This window comes from Passer montanus, unplaced genomic scaffold (genome assembly GCF_014805655.1).
Source record: "Passer montanus isolate IOZ18808 unplaced genomic scaffold, ASM1480565v1 scaffold3, whole genome shotgun sequence".
NCBI classification, from domain to species: Eukaryota; Metazoa; Chordata; class Aves; order Passeriformes; family Passeridae; genus Passer; species Passer montanus.
In genome coordinates, this window is record NW_024367707.1 from 7,157,680 (window position 1) to 7,182,879 (window position 25,200).

Sequence of the window (25,200 nt, forward strand, 5' to 3'; positions counted from 1 at the left end):
ACCGTTGTTGAAATTATCCCCGTTGTTTTCCTGAAAAGAGCTTTGAAAATGGCTTAGATGTCTATGATGTTAATGTTGACAGCTAAGTTGGCTGAGTTCTGAAGGAATAGCCTGAAACAGAGGTAGTAGGGTCCAAGTCTTAAAATCATTGCTATTAAAAAATTTACATATTAAAATTAAATGGCAGGGAAACGTTAATCGTCGGTGTTCATTTTTCTTCTGAGTTAAATGTGTTTAATGGTTATGGTCATCTTTTCAATCATATTGACAAGCAAATAGTTTATTAATTCCTATTACCAGAAATGTAAGAGCATTGATAACATGCCTTGCTACATTCCTGAACTCAGTCTCCTGAAGAGCCAAGCCTTATGTTACTTTAGTATCATAAAAAGAAGAATTAAAATGTTCATTGGGTATGTACTACTTCATACCAGCAGCTGAAGTACCACACTGCTTTGATTTATACTGAGGGCCATTAGATCAAGTGCTGTTGCATGTTGTTTTGGATTAATTGGATGATTTTCTTGGCCTTAGAGTTCTTGGTTTATAATAAGCTGTGCTGTCACTGTTCAGAAATTGTTCAGTGATTAGCCTCCACAGCTGCCTGAATGGAATGTGAATTTGTTTACAGATGAGATACATGTCATGCTGTCTCAGATGGGTGGAAAAATGCAGCTTGTAGCTGATCAACACTGGTGCCTTTGTTTGCTAAAATGTATAAATAGTAAAAAGTTTTGTAGTACTTTTGTGGATTTGCCACCCAGCACCCCTTTCCGTCTAGAAATGTAAATTCATACTTTGGATCTGTGTGTCAATCAGCCTCCTAAGGACCTAGGATAGGGACAAGACAGGTGTTTATCTTACATATTGGTGTATAACCTGGGAAAGGTGAATCCTGCTCCCACATTCCAGAATGGTCATTTTTGTTGGATGTTGCTGAAGGTCAATTTAGATCTTTGCAGATTGGGTCTGTGATCTTCCCAGACATGAATGCACATTCATCAGATGTACATCTTTGTTGTTTTAGATTTCCAGCTCAAGGTCTGTGCATGTGTGCTGATTTTCCAATGAAGTACATCCTGGTAACTGGTGGTGTCATCTCGGGCATTGGCAAAGGGATCATTGCAAGCAGCATTGGCACCATTCTGAAATCATGTGGTCTGCGTGTCACTGCAATCAAAATTGATCCTTACATTAACATAGATGCTGGAACCTTTTCACCGTATGAACATGGTATGAAGATAAGTGCTATTCTCTTTCACATCAACATTTGTATTTACATTAATGTGTTCTGGTTTTATTTTTTAAAAACCAATAGCATGGTGTTTACAAGTTGTTTTATCATTATTTTGAAAGTTTATTGCTTACTCTGTGTTCTCAAGGACACTAACTGCTCTAAGTTAAGAAACAGAAGCCTGTGTTTTTGAAGATACTGTTACGAGCAGATGCTTCCTTTCTCTAAAATACCACTTTACTGGGAAAATCCTAGCTGTAAGGATTGTTCAGTTAATGCTCTCTTCAGTTCAACTTGATTAAAAAGCCCTTTTAAATAGTGCTATGAAACTTACTTGTGACTTTAAGTCCTTAAGAGTTACTTGAGAATGCTGTTCTCTGGCTATCACTGCCTTCTAATGTAAGTGCCTTCATGACAGTTTGCTTAAGTTCTCATTTTAGTAAAAAAATATCTAGTCAAAAACATTAGTGAAGCTTTGAGAACCTAAGTTCATTGAAGTGGAGTGTTGTACTTTGGTGGGATATACATTTCTGTAGTCCACAATTTTTTTGCATTAGTCATGTAACTTCGTTTGCCATTGGGTCATGGCAAAATATTTACAGTTTTTCTCAAGAGCTTTCCAGCCTTACCTCAAGATCTGGTAACTTGAGTTCTGTCAGAAGTTGACTAGATTCAGAATTTAAGCCACTTTTCAGAGGGCTGAGAAAAGTGTAAATCTGAATGTAGTTATGATATTTTATGAAAAATCCTCTGCTAGGATTTTTCCTGTCCTGAGGAGCTGAGAGCCTCAGGAAAGAAATGTAAACAATAACTGTTTGTTGCTGGGGAATGTAACAGGTGTATTTTCTATTGGTCCATGTGGATTGTTTTCAATTAGTGACCAATCACAGCCACCTGTGCCAAGGCTGTGAGCAGTCACAGGATTTTGTTATGCATTCTATTCTATTCTATTCTTGTTCTTTGTAGCCTTCTGGTCCTTCCTCTCTCTCTGTTCTTTTAGTGTAGTATTAATGTAGTATTTTAATATAATATATAACATAATAAATCAACCTTCTGAGAAAAATGGAGTCAAGCCTCGTGTCCCCACACTTGGGATGTTCACCTCAACACCTGAAGGGTATTTTAAGTGGATTTTTCAGGGTCAGATATAACCCTTGCTGTGGACATGGTGAACAAAAGATGCTGGATGAAACAACTGACCCAGAAATGGTGATCATGTTTAAAGAAGCATTTTTCTTCATCATAAGTTTACTCCTGTTTGAAGCCTCAGTCTTTAAAATAGATCCAGTCAACAAGAATTTATAATGAAACGCTTTGAACATGTATAATAGTTCATGCTTAAAAAAGCATAGTTTTTCTCTCTTGCAAGTAAATGAATATTTTATTTGGTGCTGATTTATGATTCCTAGAGGTTGTTTCCTTCCAAAAGGGTGATTGTGCTGTTGAAATGCTGGTTAAATATTTATGTTGCTTAAATATTTTGGCAACGTAATGTACATTTTATTTGCAATACTATATGTGTCTGAGGAATGGACATTAGATGTAAAACTGACTTGGATATTAAGTCATACAGAGTGACAGTGCAGGTTGGGTTGCGGTATGGGCTTTACTGATATGTTGTTGTCATATATAATTTAAAATATTTTTCTTCTATTTTAAGATGTCTGTGGTGTTCTTGCTGTGTGTTTAATAATTTCTGATTATTTTATTGTTTTTCTGTCTTTTTTCACTTTCTTTTTTCAGGTGAAGTTTTTGTATTAAATGATGGTGGAGAAGTTGACTTAGATTTGGGAAATTATGAGAGATTTTTGGACATCAGTCTCTATAAAGATAACAATATCACCACTGGAAAGATATATCAGCATGTCATTAATAAAGAAAGACATGGTGATTATCTGGGAAAAACCGTTCAAGGTAATAATTTTAATTTTGTGGGATACTAGTCTATTCAGTCTTCACAAAAGAAGGGATCAGCTAGAACAGGCTGCTTCTTGCTCCACTGCCTTACTCCTTTCTCCCTTCCAAAAGATATGGGCATATTCCTGCAATGTTTGGTTTCTGGGCTTAAGGAAAGGAGAACTAGGGAAAGGACCTGGTAGTTTCTTGTTGGCTTTCTGTTCACTTCACCCCTTTTGCATGCAAAAATTAGTATATGGACCTAAAGTAAGCTGTGCTTGCCTTCTTTGGTTTTGTTTTGTAGTTGTTCCACACATTACTGATGCAGTTCAGGAATGGGTAATGAATCAGGCAAAAGTTCCTGTGGATGATGACAAAAAAGAGCCGCAAATCTGTGTAATTGAGGCAAGTATAGAACCTTTTAGGTTGTATGTCCACAGTGACCACAATGAGCTTGTTTGCTTTCTCTTTGCTCCTTACTGTAAAGAGGTCAGACTGAAGTTTTATGGGGAGCAGAAATTCAAAACCACATTTTATATTCTTTGATTTGTTCTTAAAAGGATAGGCATGGTCTTATCTCTACAGCTTCCATTTACTGGACTAAATCCACGTCTAGAATACAGCTGAAATTGAGCTTCTTAAGAGTTCTTTAACTGAGAGAATTAAAGCAGTTACTGTAGTGTGAACTGTGTATTCCAGGATCCAGATGTATGACTGAAGCTTTATACTGTTAATAGTATTGAGAAAAGTTGAGTAATACCTGAAATCTCCTGTGGTCCGTAGGAGAGCCCTTAACATTCTAGCTTCCACAGAACTTCAAATGCTCATCTTGTTGCTTGTGGTCATGCTTAAAGGTGTATGTTTAAACAATGTGTAAGTTAGTTTCCCAGTTTCTGATGTTATCTTTAAGATCTTTGGTGGCAACTTTGTTAATTACTTGACCTGCTGATGTTCTGCACAATGGAAACAAGGAGTTTGACCCACCCTTAGTAGGGCACTGAGACAGCTGGGTGAAAGCCAGTAATTGCTGGTAGTACTGTTGCAGCAGAAAATAATGAAGAAAGATTATAGTTTAGAATTTGACAGAAGATGTCACAGATTTAATGCCAGAAGTGACCACTGCAATCAATAGTACAATAAACTTTGTGACCCATCAGCAGAATTACTCAGTGTTTCTTATGCAGAAGAATCTGCCTTGAGATGCACTTACCATTATACCTATAGATCTTTTAATGATGTTCACAGGGAGAGTCAAATATTTAATTTAAAACAAATATGAAAAAGTAAATACAAAAGTAGCACAAAAGCATTAATAAGTGATGGGCATATCAGTCCTTTAACTACAGTTTTTTCAGGTTTTTTGTGTTTTGGTTTGGGTTTTTTTGGGGGTTTTTTCATTACATTTATACCTCCAGCCTGATAAAATTATTTTTCTTTATTACTCTAAAAATAATTGTAACATTTTTCAGTTGTAAAATCCTGAAGGAGTTGGACTAAATGTGTGTGATGTACAAATGTAGTTGTCAGTTTTTCTGGTACTGGATGAACAGAAATATGTAATTCTGTCGAAAACCACTTGGTGGCACAAAAAGATCATTCTGAAATCCCACTATTTCATCATTCTTGTCTGCAAAGCTGCTTTATTCAGTGCTTAGTCTGCTATAGCTCGCCGTGTCCTTGAAAGGCATCTGATTTCTGTCTTTATAAATAAATTTCAGCATGGATTTAGTCTTGCATTTTGGTTTGGTAATAAAAAATTATTGATGTTGGAAAGCCGTGATAATACTGAGAAATGTCTGTCTCTAGTTAATCACAAATATTTTTTAATCTGACAGGAAATAAAGTTTTCCTATATGAAAATCTTTACATCAGCTTTACTATTGATTACTGGTTCACCACTTTGAAGGCAGTGTGAAGCATGTATTATTGAGCAGCAGCACACATCTTCCCCTGGGAAGCTTATGTATTAGGTGGAAAGTGAACATAATAAAACTGGAAAATTGTTTAATGTTTTCTACAAGAAACAAACTGTGCAGAGTAGATGAAAGCACTTTGTAGAGTATCTTTGCAAATTCAAATTGTCAGGGGTTTTTTTTCAGATAAAAGTTTCAGAAAACATCTTGAAATATATGAGACTTTTTTTCTTTTTCCTTTGTTTTTGCTTTCTGCCACTCTGACATATCCATTTCCTTTTCAGCTGGGTGGAACCATTGGAGATATTGAAGGAATGCCATTTGTTGAAGCATTTAGACAGTTTCAGTTCAAAGCAAAAAGAGAGAACTTCTGTAATATCCATGTTAGCCTAGTACCCCAGGTAAGTTATTAGAATTAATGATATAAATTTTATTCTATATTGGCTTTATATTTGTTTATTTGTCTCATTAACCCTTTCATGCTGGAGTCAAGTCAAGTCCACTGTAACTCATTGTACAGGACTGGAAGTATTTTTTCATTTGAACTTTAAATTTTGCTTCACTACTCACTGGGGGTATTTTGGTAAGCAAAGGTTTGTAATGATGATAGATTTCATCTTCTACAGACAAAAAGATAATTACCAACTACAGCTGTGGATTAGAGGATTGAACAGCAATTGGTAGGATTAATTCTGTGTATTTCAGAACAGAATTATTTATTGCATCTGAATATTTCAAAAACAGTCACTGGAGGCTTTGTGCTATGTTGGACATTCCCCATTTTTTAGCCAAATGCAACTTTTGGAATATTCTTCATCTTCTGCCCAAGCCAATTATATGGACATTTTTCTCTGAAAACAAAAGCAACAAAATAACTTGACCTGAATTGGAACCCTGTGGTTTTGTCACAGTATTTCATATACAAGTAATAACAGAGGTGTCATTTCTATTTCTGGCATATTATGACTCTCTTTGGATATGTTTATTTCCTGAAAATATTATTACCTGCAATGAATTTTGCTTTTAATCTGTAACTGCTTTGTTAGCAGATGTTAGTTGCTATTTGAGCTTTGAAAATGTGCCTTTTCAGCCTAATGCTACTGGTGAACAGAAGACAAAACCAACACAGAACAGTGTTCGAGCCCTGAGGGGTCTAGGCTTGTCTCCAGATTTGGTGAGTCAATAAATACAGATTTTTATTTATAGGTCATCTAGAAATATCCTTGCATAACTAGTGTTCAAAGAATAAGCCATAGTCTCTGAGGAGAGATGAGAGTTTTAGAAGAAATGCAAAATATGTGCTGCATAGCTCCATTAAAGCCACAGGAAATCAAAGCAGTCAAAATCATTCTAAGCTAACTTAATTCAACTAACGTCTTGCTATATCTTGGGACTGTAGCTAGGGTCTTCTAAAGGCATCTTTTTTTACAAAAATAATTTGTCACTGCTAAAAATAATTTAATTCTCAATTCACTTTGTAGAAAAACCTAGAATGTTTCTGTCTTATAGCATTCAGATTTTTTTTTACATTATTCAGAAGAAGCAATGCGTGCATCCTCAAAAAAAGAAAAATTATTCTTAAGATAGTCTTAAGATACAACTGAATTTTGTGTTGTGCTTCTTTCTGGGTATTTTTTTTAAAGCTCTTTACATTTATGAATGAATGTGTTTTTAACTACAAAACCAATGGATTTGGAAATAGGATAGGTGAAAGATGTGTTTGGGGTCAAGTGGCTGTGACATGATGATAATTGTAACCAGCTTGTGGAAGGAAAGACTTTTATTATTGTAATGCTGTACTATGTTCCAAGTTTCAGGGCCTAATCTCCAAAATTCTTCTTGAAGTGCTAATTGCATAGGCAAATTTGCCTGTTCTTTTTGAAAGGCTTTAAGGCAATTGCCAATGCCTGACTTCTCTCTCCCCTCCAAAAAATAATTTTCTTTAAAAAGCCTGTTGAGTGGGTGTGTGTGATAAAAGGAGAACAGACAAACATGGTGACAGTCTTGCATCTTGGGTTGTTGCCTGGGGCTGTTCTGGGACTGCCAGGAGCACAGTATCATTTTTATTTTTTGACTGCTGCTGTTGACACCTGAAGCAGGGACAGATCTCACTTGATTTGCAGCCTCTTGGTGCCCTTATAAAGTTCCTTGAGTGCTGCTTCAGGACAATATTTAAATGATTGCTGTCTTGGCCAGGGAGCACATGGGGCAGCTGCTACAGCTGAGCCTGTTCCATCCTGTTCTGAGTCCCTGGTGCCTCCCTGCGTGCTCCTGGGCATCCTTGGGGTGGCTGCTCAGCTCTGTGTGCCCGAGCCTCTCTGTTCTCCCCAGGCTGTTCTGAGTGCAGATGGGCACTCTGCTGGGGTTGCAGAGACCCTGTGCTCTGATGCAGCACTTTGAGTGTGCACTTTGCAGAGCTGCCCTGTTGGATTCAGTTGTTCCTCATTTTCTGTGTGTTATGTTCCTTTGTGGTGCATCTCTTCCATTTTTATTGTGGTTGTGTGTAGCCATGATATTTTAGTGAAAATTCCTCTGCTAGGATTTTTCCTGTCCTGAGCCCATTTTTATTGTGGTTGTGTGTAGCTATGATATTTTAGTGAAAAATCCTCTGCTAGGATTTTACCTGTCCTGAGGAGCTGAGGGACTCAGGAAAGAAATGTAAACAATAACTGTCTGCTGCTGTGGAAGGCCACAGGTGCATCTTCCATTGGTCCATGTGGATTGTTTTCAGTCAGTGACCAATCACAGCCACCTGTGCCAAGGCTGTGAGCAGTCACAAGATTTTTGTTATTGATTCCTGTTCTATTCTTGTCTTTGTAGCCTTCTGATCTTCTTCCTCTCTCTCTGTTCTTTTAGTATAGTTTTAATGTAGTATTTTAATATAATATATAACATAATAAACCAGCCTTCTGATAAAAATGGAGTCAAGCCTCGTGTCCTCACACAAGGGGTTGCCGTGACAAGATTTGTGTTATTTTCATGCTGGTTTTGATTTCTGTGTCTGCATTAACTTTAAATTTGTCTTCACAAGATGGATGATAGATTTCAAAGTGGGTTTACTCATTTGCTCATACTATCAAGGTTTATGAATTATACCCTCAGCTTCAAACTGTACCAGATTTTACATATGAATTATGCTTAAGTGAATAGAATGTACAAACTGTTTCCTAATTACATTTTTATTTAAAAGCACACTAACTTTTCCGTATACTTGGTAATTTTTTTTCCTGTTTCTAGAATTACTTCTAAGGTTGGGATAAGTTAATTAGACTCCATCAGTATCAGTGTAGCTAAGCTGCATTAGCAGGGTGATCAAAGAGCAGCTACAAGTTTCTGAGCAAAAGGCCTTGATGAATTAAGTAGTTGCATTTGCTAGAAAGATGGGAAAAGTAATGTACTAGTCTCATAACAGTATCATCCTACTTTTTGTTATACTTTAAGGTTTCAAAATAACTTAGGGGAGTAGACATAGTAATCAGCAGGCACTTTACTAGAGCAGTTCTGCATTTTGGTCTAGTTGCCTGGAGTTACATATTGCACAAAAAGACTCCTTCCAGCAAACACTATCACATATAATTATTTTCTTAATTGGTTAAAAATTATCAATATTTTTTAAAATTTCTGGGGTTTAAATGTATCAGCAAAATACTACCACCAGTAAAAACGCCATAGAATTGTGAATTAGTTTTCTCTTCCTTGGGCTCATTTTTGTCATGATGTCTAAATTAAGAAGATGCTGAAATACTGAAATACTCATGCATGTAAGCTAAGTATTATTTTTCTCAATTTAAATCTGATCTTTTTGATTACAATATTTCTTTTGATTCATCATATTCATACTTATAGAGCTGCTAGACTTGAGGCAAAGAGTATTACAATAGTAGCTGCAAGAAAGAAGAACATAAGGAAGGAATCTTACAGAGAATGCCAGTGAAAGATGTATGAAAATTGGTCAGTATGGGCAGGTGATGGATTTGCTTCTGCCTTGCTAGTAGATATTTGTGAACTCTGATATATTGTGGAACTCCAAAAGGGGGGAAAGAGTAAAAAAAGGCACATTTGTTTGTGCTCTGCTTCCGAAAGAGATGAACTATTGAGAATCTTCTATTGGTTTGCTTAGTAAATATTTGAAGTTTTTCCTTCTGTTATGACAGATAGTCTGTAGAAGTGCAAAACCTATAGAGATGGCTGTGAAGGAGAAGATTTCCATGTTTTGTCATGTGGAGCCTGAGCAGGTCTGTACTTCAATATCGCATGTGGGAAAGTATACAAATATTTCTGTGTATTTCTGTTTTCAACTTCTGGCTGCTCCATTAATATGTGATTGTTTTTATAATTTTTATCTTGCTATTATGGATGCTATAGCATTTTCAGAATATCAAGATATGTTAAGTTTTATGTCAAACAGTCATTAATAATTTAAATGCATGTTGTGTAAAAGCTAATAAAAAATAGATTTTGAGTGCATGGTTAGTTATTATGCATAGCATGAAACTGTTCAGTTTTCACAACTATGCTGATTTTATTCATTATTTATTACTATGTATTTATTGCCCATAAATCTTTTCAGGTGATTATAATAATGGATGAACAAAGTATGGTTAAAGCTAGGTGATTTGCTTATGTCCACAGATGGTCACAGCCACATGAACACTCTTACTGTGATTATATGTAATAGGCTGTTTATGCCCTTAAGCATGCATCTACTGTGTAGATATATATTCTCCTATAATTCATGTGTGGTTTTTCCCCTAATAGTTTGCAATTAATTGCTATTCAAATATTACTTTTGATTAATTGACTGCTCTTTAAATATTTTTGCAAGTGAGAGCATTTTACTTTTCAATGTAATGGATAATGCTGAAGGTACAACAGATTCAGACTGAGGGGCACACAGAGAGGCACAGGGCAGCACACACAGGTACAGAGTTTGTGATGAGCAGAAGCAGCTCAAGGGTAGCAAAGAGAGTATCCTTTACTCTTCATGTCTTGAGAACACTTGTGCTCAGGATTCTGAGCTCAGGTAAACCAAGCACAATCACCTTAATTGCTGGCAGCTTGGATGCAGTTTATAAATGTGTTCTGAACAAAAAGGTCCTTGAATGGACTGCACTCAGTAATCACATAGCCTAGTTCACTAACAAAATACTTTTAGGAGACTGTGTCACAAACAAATTGTGTCTGTTTTGTTAGGTTTAATTTGTTTTCTTTCTTTCATGCTTAATACTCCTCAAGCTTGTGAGAGGGGAGGAAGGAACTGCTAGCAAGCATGAGTGCTTGTGTTTGCAGATGTTTGCATTAAAACTGATGCATTAATAGGCTTGACAAGCCTGTATGATGGTGTGAAGGAGAAGTAAATCACATTTTTACTTTTTTCTTGTAGATTTAATGTAACCTTAAATATTAGCTGTGCTGTCCTGCTCATTCTAAAGCAAGGTATTTAAAAACCAGAATGTGCGTAGAATAAAATTGCATGTAATATCCAAAAGTAGAATGAATGTTTCCTATGAAAAATTTATATAAGATTTTTATCTTCTGCCTTTTTTTTGTTAGGTGATATTTATTCATGATGTTTCTTCTACTTACCGAGTACCAATCCTATTGGAGGAGCAAGGCATCATTAAGTATTTTAAACAGAGGCTAAATTTACCTATTGATGACCAGCCAAGTGACCTTCTAATGAAGTGGAAGAAAATGGCTTGCAGGTATTCTGCATCCTGCTGCTTTCTCTAGAGGTGCTGTAATTCAAGGTTGGTTTTAGCTGCTATGAAGTCACCAAACTGGACTGACAGGGTTAGTGCTGATAGACACCTGGGAATGGTCTGGGTTTAAAACCATTTGCAGTTTGGAAATTTTAGCAGATGTTTTTTGGAGTTAAAGAAAAAGCAAATGCTGTTAAAATGCGGGGGGGTTTGGTGAAATTTAGTGTAGTAACTGAGGAACTTGTTTTTGTCAGATATGAAAGGTTGCTGAAGGTGTGTTCCATAGCTCTCGTGGGCAAGTACACAAAGCTAAGTGACTGCTATGCATCTGTTTTCAAAGCTCTGGAACACTCTGCACTGGCAATTAATTACAAACTGGATTTAATGGTGAGCATATTTCTGGCTTTTGCTTTCAGGAATACTTTGATTTTACTGTTATATCATTCTGTGGTAACCTACTAGTTGCCATTATGCGTGGCAGTTTTAATTCATGTGAAAATTAGAAAATGAATCATGCAGGTAAATGCAGACTGGCCAAGCATCTCATTTTTTAAAAATAAATATTTATAGATTTGATTATTTTATTTGGAACTAAACTTACTTGAAAGGAACATTGAAGTTACCCAAAACTGGATCTGATGGAAAAGCAGACTATTTGCAAATTTATATTTACTATCATAGTTAGATTTCATTTGTTTTCATGACACATAGTTTTTATGGTGAACTTGGCAGTCCTGGGTTGACAGTTGGATTCAGTGATCTTAGACATTCTTTCCAACCTAATTATTTTATGACTAGAAAAGGGCAAATGTGCCAGTCTTAAAAAAAAAAAAAAGGGCAAAAATCAGGATTTGGGGAAATGGCAGATGGTCAGCCTTTTCTTGCTCCCTGGGAAGAGTATTAGCTAACACTCTGAAAAAGTTTTTTCTGTGTGCATGAAGAAACAAGAAAGTGGGAACAGCCAGAATTCATCCCTGGAGATTTTTAGATCCTGACTGGAAATGATCCTAAGCAGCCTGCTCTAATTTGACTTGCTTTGAGCAGGGAGTGAGGCTTGAGACTTCCCAATGTCCTTTCCGACCCACGTGATTGTGTCACTGTAGTGTTTTGTACTGACAGCTGCAGAGTGGGAAATTTTTATGACATGAAAAATAGCTTTGCTTTTAGCAAAAAAGGTGAAAGATGCCTTGTCTGCAAATGCACAGCAAGCTTCATTTGCAGCTGGTCTTAATTTTGGTGGGACTTCTGCATTAACAAGCATGAAAACTGATGGTTGTCGAGCTCCAGTGCAGTGCTGAAATGTTAACAGACACAGCTCCCTCTGTACTTAACTGCATGTCCAAACCTCCTTTCAGTGTTTATGCCCAAAGGCTGTCAGTGTAATCCCATGCTCCGAAGGAGCTGCTTAATCTGAATGATGAAATGTTGATGCTTCTTTAACTGATATATGTTCCTTCTTAATATATTTGGCAAGGAAAATACAGTTAACTCCAGCTGTCATTAGTTTCTCTTTCCAACCTCACAGTATCATAGTGTCTTTTTAGTTGGTTGTGTAATATTCTTCTAGTATGGAATAGCAACATTCAAAAGTAGTTATTTTTCTGTTGTATTTTTGATGCCTTCTGGAATGTGGAAAAAGTAGAAAATATTTGCTAGAAAGCAGTCTTATCTGGGGGACTTTCAGCAATCTCCTTGTCAGTTGCCTTTATCTGCACACAGGTGAGTTCTGCCATTTCAGATGATCTCATTTTTATGGAGGATGGACTCTACATCAGAATGTGGTTAATTATGTTAATCTGAGAAAAAGACTGACAAAACCCAGAATCAAACTCTGATCTTTTGTGTCCCTGTTGCCCCCTCACTTCACTCTAGTGATGCATCAGGATCTGTGCTTTTTAATGACACTAGAGATTCTAATGCAGTATTTCCAGTAGGGCATAGATACTGATTATTTCTCCCTTTCTACCCAAGAGTCCCCAGGAACACCTTTCTGGCAGACAATGCAGCTTTTTCTAGTCTTATAATAAGATTGGACAAGCTGTGGCACCCAAAAGCCAGGAAAGTAAACACTCTGGCCACATCCCATTGGGATGGCAGGATAAGGTTAGCACCACTCCTTGTTTGGCCCTGGTTGCCCTAGGAAGGTAACCTGGGTTCAGAGTTTCAGAGAATTTTAGTTAAACTGCTTACCTGGAGGGTGCCAAACTGGGCTATAGGCAGACACAGCTCCTGAGCTGTGTGCAAAGAAAAGGGCACAGATTGCTGCACTTAGAGCAAACACTCTGTCTTAAAAAACAAATACCGGGTCTTCAGTGAAGTTGTTACAGGTTTATTGGCAAATTCACTTGAAACTGTTAATAATTTCTCTTAGTGCTTGATCATATACTGTCTGCTGCTCCTTCTGTGGAAGATAGGATCATTTCATTGCATGTTTTTCTTTATTAGTACATAGATTCAACAGAACTTGAACGTTCTACAGAAGCAGAGAACTCAGTGAAGTATCACCAGGCATGGCAGAAACTGTGCAAAGCAGAGTAAGTGACATTGGGCATTCTGTTTCCCAAATGCAGACCATGATATTTATTTCATGTGATGAAAACTGAAATGAATAAATCAATATGAAATGAACAAATGAATGAATAAATCAAATAATTTCTCAGTGCGTCCAGACTTTTGTTACTTATGCAAAAGGATAAATTGAATGGGTGGTGAAAAGCTTCAGCAAATTGAAATATCAACATATATCCTCAAAGTCTGCTTAATCTCTTTAGACAAATTGCAGTTTTTTTGGTTGTTGGTTTAGGGTTTTGCTTTTTTTGTTGTTGTTTTGCTTTTTTGGATATCCTTTCTTTACAGTGCAGATCAGTTGTCAAGGGTTTTTTGTTGTTAACATGCAGCATAGTGAAAGGTGCTTGTAAATGCACACTGCAAATGCCTTTGTTAAGAATCCTTGCTAGGATTTCAATTTGTATTTTTCAAGTGATGTTGTTTCCTGTCTAGATGCATTTAGTTTTTTTGGTATTAGAAGATCTAAACTTTGGGTGTTAGGATTTTAAGTAGTAAATATGTAGCTAGTTTATCTGAGCAATATTTATTAAGCAGTGGGAATTTCACTGTGAAGCGTGATATTGGTCAGATGAGAATTGGGGTAGGTAGATGAAACAAATTTCCAGTTTTAATGTCTTTGTATTCTGAATGGTCATATAAAGCATGCCTTTCATGAATTGTGCTTGCTTAGTTATAACTCAAAAGTCTTCAAGTTGTGTGGATTGCTCTGCTGGCTTGATTCTACATGTTAATTCTTTTATATATGGCTGTCATTACAGTGGCATTCTGGTCCCAGGAGGTTTTGGAATTAGGGGAACAGAAGGCAAACTCCAAGCTATCTCCTGGGCAAGAACAAAGAAAAAACCTTTTCTTGGTAAGATCATTGGAGTGAGAAATTACTGTGTTTAGGAGATGTATAGCAAGCTAATTGATTTGATTAGAAAAAGACAAACCCCCACATTAGAGAAGGATCCTGTCTTAGGGAAGTATGTGTGATATGTGACTATCTGCCATATAAAGAATCCCCAGGAGCATAGTCTTGTACCGCATCTGCTATATGAGGAAGGAAAAAAATAACCAATCCCTTCTGCAAAGGTTTAATTTGCATCTACAAAAATGGAGGGAGTTTGCTTCTCATTGCAATTATATTACTATAAGTCTCTTTATTAAACAGTGTGCAGAAAACATAGATGTCTTTGGACTACTTTTGCTATATTAAATGGTTTTTTTTGGTTTACTGGTATATGTTATTACAGTAAAGCCCAAAGATGTCATCTGGCCTATAAGCTAAGTGCTGTTTGTGTAAACGCCTCTGGGGCTTTGCTTCCCTCTCCACATTTCATAGTTTCAAGTGTCTGAGTAGTTGCCAAAGCAAAGTTTGAATCTGGATATACCTGGGCTTTCAGCTTCTGTTTGTCTTTGCAGTAATTGTTGGTAAAAGAGATGAGAGGAATAAAATATCTTTGAAAGGGTTTAAAGCACATAATTGTGTCACATGTATTTATAGTGTGCCAAGTTTGAAGTGTGAGTTTTACATTGAGCAGCCACTTTTGGTTTAGGTTTATTTTGTCAGTCTGTGTATATGCAATGAATACCAAGATTTCAAAGCAATCAAGTTTAAGACAGAGCAGCAAGTACTTAGTCAGTCCTACTCTTTCGCCTGGAAATTCTGGAGTTTTTGTTTTCTCTTCTAGGAGTTTGCCTGGGAATGCAGTTAGCAGTTGTGGAATTCGCAAGAAACTGTTTGAATTGGGAAGGTGAGCTCAGTAGGCTGGTATGAATATGAGGAATTTTTATTCTCTGTGTGAAATGTATGTCTATTATTAGAACTGTTTACAGATCCTGTGGTTGTTAGATACTTAGCTCTTGCAGCAAGATGATTTTCAGCTAAGTACCCTGTGCTACCTCTCTGTGCAAGGGAGTAAGAACTCTTTGTTATGTGGATTGTTTGAAACCCGCTTTTTGATCTAAAGAGTGTAGAAGAAAGTGTGCTTTAGAGTTCACCTCTGCAGTCTCTTTCTGAAGTATGCTGGTGGTGAGAAGTAAAAGCTGAGAAGTGGTTTTCTCACTTGCCTTCATTAGCCAGAGTCGCCAAACAAGAGCCATTCAGTAGTAGTATGAAGAGATTTAAATTATCAATGAATTTCTAATACTAAGAGCTGAGAGCAAAGTGTTTTGGAAAGCAGGAAAGGGAACTTATGTGTCTGAAGTCATATGCTTCCTGTGATTGCTTCAAAAGTGGTGCAGGATGCATTTCAATTAATGAGATTGTAGACAAGCCCTGAAATGCCACAGAACTGTTATGAGTTTGTAGTGCATGTAGAGCAAATGTACTGTGTTTACTTTGAACTTCTGTTCCAGATGCAAATTCTACAGAATTTGACCCAGACACAAAAAACCCAGTTGTAAGTACTGTTTTGTCCCTGCATGTGTTTTGTAAACATACATCTTTCTTAAAATGGGATTTTAACTAACACCTCTGTGTTAGCTAAAATCTATCTATATTTCTGTGTGGTAGGACATGAGGTGGTATCTGCTATCCTTACTCAGTATTGTTTTAAAAGCTATTTTCTTTAGATGGTCTCTTGCCATTGCCTATTTGCTTCTGTAAATGGCCTTAGCTTTATTTTTATAATTTTTCTAATGGTTTCCTTGTGTGCAAACTCATGCTGGGAGTAGACAATAATTATTAAGTTGGCTTTACTAGGGAATAAAATATAAAAGGGAGCTGAAACCTGTAGCACAAGCTATTACCAAAATAAAAATTTGTATAACAAGATAAGGACTAGATGAAAATGGGTTGAAAAATTCTATTTCCTATATATATAGTATAAATAACCACTACACCCATCCTCCCCATGCATCTTATGGTTCTCCTTTTGACAAAAATGTCAATGCCTCAGATATGGCAGGGCTCTCTGCATCATACGCTGATGATAGGATTTTAGAGTGAATTTCACCACATTATTAATGCAGTAAAACTTAAAAGTGATCAGGGAAAGAGGGTTTTTAAGAACATGAAAAAGAACAGAAGTAAATATGAGAAAAAGCAGTATCTTAGTGTGAGATGTAAACATTTGCTCTAGTGACAAATTAAGTGGGTTGCTCAAAGTGGCCTACTGTTTCTGTATGAATTTCCTTCAAAAGAATTTTGTTGGGATTTGCAAGTAAAACACACTTTTTTCACGTTTGCTTAGTCTGAAATGTGCAAATAAGAGGGTTTTTTGAGCATTTGCTGAGTTTGTCAAAGTTGCTTGTTTGCATAGGAAAGATAATCTAGTCTGAACTTCTGAAGGTAAATTAAAGACCTTCAGGTGGGACTTGCTGCTAGAATTTGGTGGTATTTGGAGAAGTCTACAGGTGAGTGAAGGTAAACTTTGGGCATCAAATTTGTGGCCTTGCCATAGTTACAGGTCTCATCCTTTCTCCTTGACTATGTGCAAAAATGTACTTTTTCACTGCAGGGGTCAATTTCATAACAGCAATATGTTGTAAAATGTGGAAGATGTCAAAAGCTTGCTATAGAATTTTAGGTTGTAAGAAGGTAGAGCACAGAAGACTGATTCTGGGGCATCCTTGTTTCTAGAGCTTTTTAAGTGTCAGTTTTATTTAATGATAGTTATTTAATTTGAGTGTCAGTTTTATTGAATGGTATTTAACTGGATGATCTGCAGTTTACATTCAAGGGCAAGTAAGGTAGATATGTTAAAGAGAAAATTATGTGTACATAAAGTTAAGAAAATAATGGAGTGAATGTGTCATAGAAGATTAATACATTGTTTATGATGGAAGTGTTATCATTGCAGTATGTATAATGGATATTCTGTTTTTCTGAGCTGCATTAAGGTTCTGAAATTGGTTATTGACAGTCATATTTCAGCATCTTAATCTGATCTTTGACACCTCAGTTCTGGACAAGAAACAGATGTAAATCATTCCAGTTGGGAGATTTGCACTACCAATAATTACAGCCACTAAATAATCCGCCTTAGCAGAGTCCATCTTGTGCTGAAAGCTGTTTAGATATTCTATATAATCAATAAAAACAGTTGGAAGAGAAGCAGATTACTGAACTATCAAACTAATGTAGATGTTTCATTATCCAAGAAAGTTAATTGGAGTATATCAGCACTGATAATATCTTGTGATGCCACTGTGCACTAACTGAGGACTGAAGCAGTGTACTTCTCTTTTGGTTTCCCCTGCTTAGAAAACAGAAGAGAGAGAAGAAAGGTACTGGTGAGGCAGTAGTTACATTTCCTTTTATTTTTTTAAAAAAGAGGCAGAACTTGACACATAGTTTGGCAGGGGAACTGAGGGGCATCATAAAAGATGCAGCTACTTACATTTCTTCTAAATTTGCTAAGCATTCAGGTACTTAGAACTGTACTACTAAAGTTGATAGTTTCATCTAAAGCACTTAGAAAATATTCTGGTCTCTTTTGTTTCTCTTTGTTGACTGCATCTATGGAAATTTGAACCTTTTTGCTGCAAATAAAAACTACAATTATCAAGTAGTTCTGTAACTCAGTATTCTGCAGAATCACAGAATCATTTAGGTTGGAAAAGACCTGCAAAATCAAGTCCAATCTTAAACCAAATACCACCTTGTCAGCTGGACCATGGCCCTAAGTAGCACGTACATCTGTGTCTTGAACATCAGGGATGATGACCTCACCACATCCGAGGGTGGCCCATTCCAATGCTTAGCAGCCCTTTCAGAGAAGAAATTAGTCCTGATTTCCAACCTGAACCTCCCATGGCACAGCTTGAGGCCCTTTCCTCTCATCCTGTTGCTGGCTGCCTGGGAGAACCGCCTGGTGCCCATCTGCTGCTGTTGGGCAGTGGTAGAGTTTGCTAGGGTCACCCCTGAGCCCTTTCTGCAGGCTACACCCCAGCCTCCCTGTCAGACTTGTGCTCCAGACCCTTCTTCAGGTCTGGTGCCATTTTCTGGACATACTCCAGCACCTCAGTGCTCTTTTGCCCAGGGCAGCTTTCCAGCCACTCTTCCCAAGGCTGGAGCATTGCCCTCCTCAGTAGGGCAATGAGGGAGGTAAATGAGCTCTGAGCACAGCCCAAGTTCTTGGTTGATTATTTGCTGGTGATGTTCCCATTATATATTTTTAAGCTTTCTGCTTTACTTCCTAGCCTTTTTGAAAAATAATGATAGGTAAATTTTTAGTATTCTTTGCAGGAGGATGGCTGTTCAGAAAGGTAATGCATTTGCTTGAGTGTATAGCTTGGTATGAATTTTCTCATGCAAATGGTAATTTTAAAAATAACTCCTTTAAAGGGAAACTGTACGGTCTGAACTGCTAGTGAACTGGATTCAGATAGATGAAGAGTTATTTGTTTTGTTCCATTTCCCTCATCTTCCCCTACTATTAAACTTAGCTTTTTTTTAATGATCATATAAATTATGTTCTTGGTCAGTTTTATTGCAACTGCATCTAATACTGTTCTGGAAGAAAAAAAAAATTCTGAAAATAATTTTCCTTTTTTACTTTGATTTACAAAAGCTAATTTTAGTTGTAATTATTGTTCTTCATGAACAATTAAACCTTGTATAGGATCATGAACCTAAGCTTACTGCAATGGGTAAAATAACTGCATTTTCTAAATATTCAAGAAATTGTGCAGAAGTATATTTTGCCAGTAGGTGACACTCTTAAAACATGTTAATTTCCTAGTGCCTAATGTTTCCTATTCAGAATGTCAGTAACCTGATTGAATTCAAAAAAATTCTAAGGTTGTCTAAGAGATGAAAATGAATGTATGTCTCACACATGCAAAATGCATGTGCCAAAATTCTGTGATTGTACTTAGGTGTGTGTGTAAAGTTGCTAGTAGAGCTTGGTTAGCATAATGTGCATGTGATGTATTTACTTTTTAAATCAAAGCATATAGTTAATTTAGAATATTTTCATAAACCAGGAAAAAAGTAATACATATGATTTTCTTTCTTCCAAGAAATAACACATTTCAACAGCTAAAGGGGTTTTGTAAAAGAATGGCCTGGGAGCATGTTAGGACAATCGTATGATGTTTAAACATATTTTGAGGCTTCTATTCATGTATCAATGGTGTGGAGTACTTTATTCATCTTTTCATTGAGGGGAAATTCAGGGATAGGAGCCACAGTAGCGTGGGATCTTGAATGCACTTCACAGGCTTTGCTATTAAGTCAAGTCTTTAAGTCCTTAAGTAACTTAAGAGATCTATGTGATTTATCAATATAATGGATGATGCTGGTGTTAAAATTCAGTCCAAAATTCCAAGTTCTCTAGTAGGATTAGTCCCTGGGAGCATGATTACTTGTCTTCAAAATAGCTGTTCTTCATATTTCTCTTTCACTAATTTCTTCTTGAAGTAAATAATGCCCATGCAAATGCATCTATTACAGGAATCATACAATGAAAAGATTAAGACTGCATCAAATAAGACTAATGAACTTTAACTGCAACAACAGTCACTCAGTTTATAGATACACTTGCATGTTCCCATTCACAGAGTCATAACAAAAGAAGTACATGCTTATGTAAATATAATTTAAAATGAGCATCTAATGTTGCAGTTATCACACTTGGCATTGTTACATCGCTATTGAAAAGAAGGACTTAAGGAAAAGAAGGACTTTTTGAAAACTGTTTGTTTTATGAAGTGCCATCTTTTGTGAATTACGAAACTGAATTGTGAGGAATATTGGATAGTATACTCTCAGTATACTCAAACGGAATGCTGCACCTTTCTTTTTGTGTGTTTTAGAAGCTGTGTGATTTGAATTTCTCTAGAGGTCTAAATAATAGCCCAGGTAAAACAGGGTTTGTTAAATAACACCTCAAATGTAGTGTGAAATAGAAACAGTAGTTCTGAACTAGTTGGAAAGTTGGAAGGCATTTTAGCTGGCATGTGTGGCTGGTGATGGTGGATGAAACACAATACAAACATGCTTTCTTTTCTGTTAAATCTTTATTCCATATGCTTTAAAATAGTAACAAATCTGTGGGTTTAGATGTACATGTCATGTAAACAAATGCCAGGCTCTTCTTCAAAGCAGTGATACTCGTTCTTGCAGATGCCTCACTGTCCTGTACCAGTTATCTTTTTTACAATCATAATAAACTCATCAAAGCTGACAGATCCATCCTGATTTTTGTCCAACGATTTAATTATGTTATCAAGTGAGAATTGATCCTGTTTTTATAAGACAAGAATTAAAAAAAAGAGAATGAAATAATTAGATCACCATGAGCATTTTTCTATGAAGCATGTTGCCAAGAAATGATGCAGTCAATAACAGTCAATGTTACTTGAAGGTGTTACTGGTGGTGTTCTGTTTACTGGTTTGACTGGTTAAACTAGTAGGACAGTGTCTGCTGTTGCCTGCCAAAAATGTTAACAAAGATGTGTAAACATTTGAGAAAGGTGAAGTATTACTCAGATGGATTACTTCAGTCTTCTGGGTAAATTTGGAATCTGGGAAATGGAGCAGGTGAAATAGCTGCAGCAGGTGCATAATCACCAGTAAAGATTTGTATACATATGACCTAGTCCTTTATTAGACACTAAATTGGCCCTGCATGCACATTTTGAAAAAAAGTTGCTACTTTCCTTGTGCTTTGGGCTGGGATCTGAGGGTCTCTTTCCCTCCCTTTTTGCCCTCTTTAGTAGGAATACTGTATTCACTGTTAAAAACATCTTGCTAATGTATTAAATTTAGTTTAGATTATTAGCTTCTTTTATTTGTTGTGTCTGGTAAGAGTGCATGTAGCATCCTGATGCAGTGACTATTCTGATAACAGCCCTAATCAGGCTAATTAAATAATATAAACCAAATTTGGAGTTATAATTTAAATTCATAAAATGTTTCCTTTTGTTCATACCATGTATCTCTGCATGTTTTGTAATGACCTCTTACGTTTTGATATTGATTCATTATGGTGCCATAAATATTTGGAAACAGACTTGTTGCTTGAAAATGTCTGAGGTCCAGACAGAAAACATCAATATTGCTTTTTCTGAACAGTTCCATTTCCACATATCTGGGAAAATGTGTATGATGCTGAATTGTCTTCAGTGTTATAGAAAGCATTATATTTCTGAATTTGCCATCACATTTCTGTTATTTTTTGACAATCAATTTCTAAGCTGTCTTTTAAGGGAAATAAAAAACCCCTTTGTGTTTTATTAGGGTTTTTTGGGGAGTCTGTTGTTAATAAGCCATTTCATGTTAATTGAAATGACTAAACTGGATTATTGTAGTTCTCAAAATACTGTACTTTTTAATGGGAGTGCCACTTATTTCAGACCTTCAGCAAAAATAGCTTTTGTGAGATATCCAAAACACAGTATTTAAAGATTAGTCTAGCAGAATAATCTAAATTGAGTCCTAATGCAATTCCGGAAAGATTTGGCAGAGAATATATATAAGATCAGAACATAGTTTTTTGTCCAGATACAGGAAATTGGTATTTCTCTAGCTTGGTGGCATCTCTTTTCTTTACTTAGCATTGTTCTGGAATGGCAAAACTTCTTTTATTTTGTGGTGGTGGTAATTTAATCTAGATAGAAATTGGCTGAGGTCTCTTGCTTTTAAATCTGTTCTACTATTTTAGTTGGCTTATGGATTCTTTTCTATATATTTTATAGATTCAAGATTAATTATTTAGATTGAAAAATATTTTGTAAGATTCAGGTACAATATTTCAGGCAAAATACAGCTTGCATTAAAAAAACAAAACAAAACCCAAACAGAACAGCTTTTAGATTGTTTTGCATTCAATTTCATAGGACTTTGTAATAAACTCTGTGCTCAAATATCTGTTCAAAGCTACTGTTCATCAATGTAAATGAAGTTTTATAAGCCAAACCTTATTTAAGGATTATGGATTTAGTGAAACCATTTGGACACAGTAATCTGCCCTGAACATTGTTGCCTGTATTTCCTTTTTCTCGTGCATTCCATGGAAGCACAGTGAATACAATGAGAGTGAAACTTACCTTCAGGTACTGTGCAAATTGGTTCTGAAGCAGATTCTTCAGCCCACCAATGGACAGTGCATTGGTGCTGCCCTCCTGTAAAGCATACTGGGTAAAATACTTCAGAAGGTTTTCATTGAATAAATGTTCCATGTTTCTCAGATGTTGTCTTGAAGAACAACTGCAAACAAAACAGATAATAACAATCACAATTTGAAATATATCTGACATTCTCTTCATTGTTTAATTAACCATTTAATGAGTAATACTTAACCTAGATGAAAAGAGTTGGGGTTTTTTTTCCTGCAAAATGGATCAACTTTCCCAAGAAAGGAAATTATCTAAGTTACATTTAAGGGTTTGAAAGACCCAATATATTTAGGTTATGCTTACCTCTCTCAGAACCCGGAGCTTTCAGATGTATCCAGCAGTGAGAGTCTCAGACTGGGGCAACCTTTATAGTTGCTTGCATGCTCCACCCTAATTATGAAACTGGCATGTGTCATTGAGTCAGTGCACTAGTTATTGTGTCTTCAGTAGTCAAAGGAATAGGGTACTTTAGCAGTAGAAATGAGTAATATTTTTTTATCTCTGAAATGTGTCATGAATCCTTCACTGCACTTGGTGTATATTTACTTGGTCTTTATAGGTGATACTGGAGAGGTTCTCTTGCTTGAATTTGTGTATTCTTCACTTCAAGATGAACTACACTCAGAGAAGCGTGAAAAATACACACATGGCAATGTGTATAGCATTTGTTATTACAGTGGCCTTTTGGAAAATGGCAAATATAAGGGGTTTTTAAACATATCCAAATATGTAAGTAAAATATTAAGAAGCTACATGCTCTTTGTATGAGTAGTTAATCACACTTCTCCACATTTTGTGCTATTTTGTGCTTCTCCACATCCTGTGCTATTTCTTAGCACAGGAAAAAGATTAAGTTCCTCTGGAATAAAATTTTGGTTGCTAGTGTTAAGAAACAAAGCATTGCATGATGTGAATGGTGAAAAACTGAAGTGTTCTAAATGAGAAAATTGAATGTGAGGTTCTGAAAAACAGTCCCTTCTTGGGAACACCTTTATAACTGACTATTGTGTTCAGCAGGTTCTGGATGTTCCATTCTGAATGTTCCAATGGTTTTATCATGTTCCATTGATACTCCATCCTGGAGTTGATAATCAGCCTGTGGTTGATGCTTCATGACCCAACACTGTTAATTTTGCAACTGCTGAGTTGCTGGCTCTGGCTGTGGTACCTGCTTGTGGTTTCTAATCTGCCTGCTGTCTGTTGTCATTTTTTTTGTGCTTGGCTCCAGGCCCACTAACTAGATTTTTCACTCTGTCCATCACGGTCTGTGGGACATCCTGGAGTTGATAATCAGCCTGTGGTTGATGCTTCATGACCCAACACTGTTAATTTTGCAACTGCTGAGTTGCTGGCTCTGGCTGTGGTACCTGCTTGTGGTTTCTAATCTGCCTGCTCTCTCTTGTCATTTTCTGGTGCTTGGCTCCAGGCCCACTAACTAGATTTTTCACTCTGTCCATCACTTCTTCACAATCAGTTGTCATTTCATCATTTATAGCTCTGAACCAGGAGCTTTGTGGGTCTGTAGGAGATGGATGGACAGAAGGGATGTTTTTGGAACTTCAGATGTATGAGTGTAGGATTCCATAATAGGTAAGTAGGAGGTTTCCTGAGAAGACCAGGCAAACTTTGGTAGATGAATTATGTAGATATACACATTGCATGAGCAGCCCATTTGAATGTCCTTGCACTTACTTTCAAGTGTCAGGAGAGTATTAGAAGAGTCCCTAGAGTTCATATGGCTAATTATTTCCCTGGAGTGGGGTCATCAGTACTTTTACTACATGTCTGCTCAACTTATTCTTAAGTGCCTTATATAATGGGGAATCTGCAGCCTCTTTTCTGGTCTATTCCTTTTGGGTTTTGTTAGAGTGTGTTACTGGGTGTCCACAAGCCATGCTGCACTTAAGCCCTTTGATTCTCCTGTCTCTGCAGATAGGCAGAACAGACATCTTCCTTCTTAAAATGGCCTTTGACATCAATGAAATTCCCTGTCTTCCTTTTTTATTTTTTTTTTTTTTTTTAATTCAGAAATCTTTGCTAGTTTAGTCTTCCTTTGTGAGTCCTGCTACTTAGATCAAGTAATTTCTTTCTGACTTTCTTCAGTTGTTTCCCATTCTGCTTGAGATGCCATGTCCAAAGTTGTGCCACTTGTTCACCTCTCTGGGTGCTCATGTTATTGCAGATTTAAATAGTTCCAGAGGCATTTGGCTGATGAGGACAATCTCTGTGTTATTTCACAGGAAGGTGTCCAGCTACAGGGGTTTAACAGTGGAAGACTTGTCTAGTTTCTTGACACTTAATTTCAAGATTGTGGAGAGGACAAATACAGTGATGTAAAATTCAGTGCAAAAGCTTGGCATCGGCTTGGAATTCACAGAATTGGTGCAAGGCATCCCCCAGTATCTGTCCAGTCCAGCTGAGGTACAAAGCTGGAAATGCACTTTCTCCTATGTTTGCTTTTTGGCTCTACAGAAATTCAGGAGCTGCTGCTGTCTATACTGACAGAACCTCTCCTGCTGCTATGGGATATGGGAGTAGCAGTGCAAGCAAGCATGGGGCTTGTGGCCTGGAATGCATTGGATGGGTTAGGGTCAGTCCCATACACCAAACGGGGCCATGAACTCCATGGTTGTTCAGGACAATAAGATAATCATAAGTCCTTTTGTCTTCTTTTTCTTTCTGCCAACAAAATGAAAAAGAAATACCTGCTTCTTTCTCCTTTCATCCTCTTTTCCACCTTTGGTAGGTGGTTAAATTTTTGTAGTATTGTGTGAGTGGGTAATCTGCTAAGGCTTCTGTTCCCCACCTGCTAATTCCTCCCTGCAGCTCCTGTCTGGTA

At 36.7% G+C, this 25,200-nt stretch overlaps 1 protein-coding gene across 3 annotated transcripts in view; it reads left to right on the forward strand.

Annotated features, from left to right (window-relative positions):
* The window catches only part of CTPS2 (CTP synthase 2), a 60,796-nt gene that overhangs the window by 735 nt on the left and 34,861 nt on the right, over positions 1 to 25,200 (forward strand). For all 3 annotated transcript variants that reach the window (XM_039714101.1, XM_039714102.1, XM_039714103.1), the window contains exons 2-13: positions 1,028 to 1,233; positions 2,978 to 3,148; positions 3,435 to 3,535; positions 5,328 to 5,444; positions 6,134 to 6,217; positions 9,198 to 9,278; positions 10,597 to 10,748; positions 11,000 to 11,132; positions 13,191 to 13,279; positions 14,072 to 14,166; positions 14,987 to 15,049; positions 15,654 to 15,697. In XM_039714101.1, the coding sequence (XP_039570035.1) occupies positions 1,028 to 1,233; positions 2,978 to 3,148; positions 3,435 to 3,535; positions 5,328 to 5,444; positions 6,134 to 6,217; positions 9,198 to 9,278; positions 10,597 to 10,748; positions 11,000 to 11,132; positions 13,191 to 13,279; positions 14,072 to 14,166; positions 14,987 to 15,049; positions 15,654 to 15,697 (1,336 nt within the window). The remainder of the gene's footprint in view (positions 1 to 1,027; positions 1,234 to 2,977; positions 3,149 to 3,434; positions 3,536 to 5,327; positions 5,445 to 6,133; positions 6,218 to 9,197; positions 9,279 to 10,596; positions 10,749 to 10,999; positions 11,133 to 13,190; positions 13,280 to 14,071; positions 14,167 to 14,986; positions 15,050 to 15,653; positions 15,698 to 25,200) is intronic.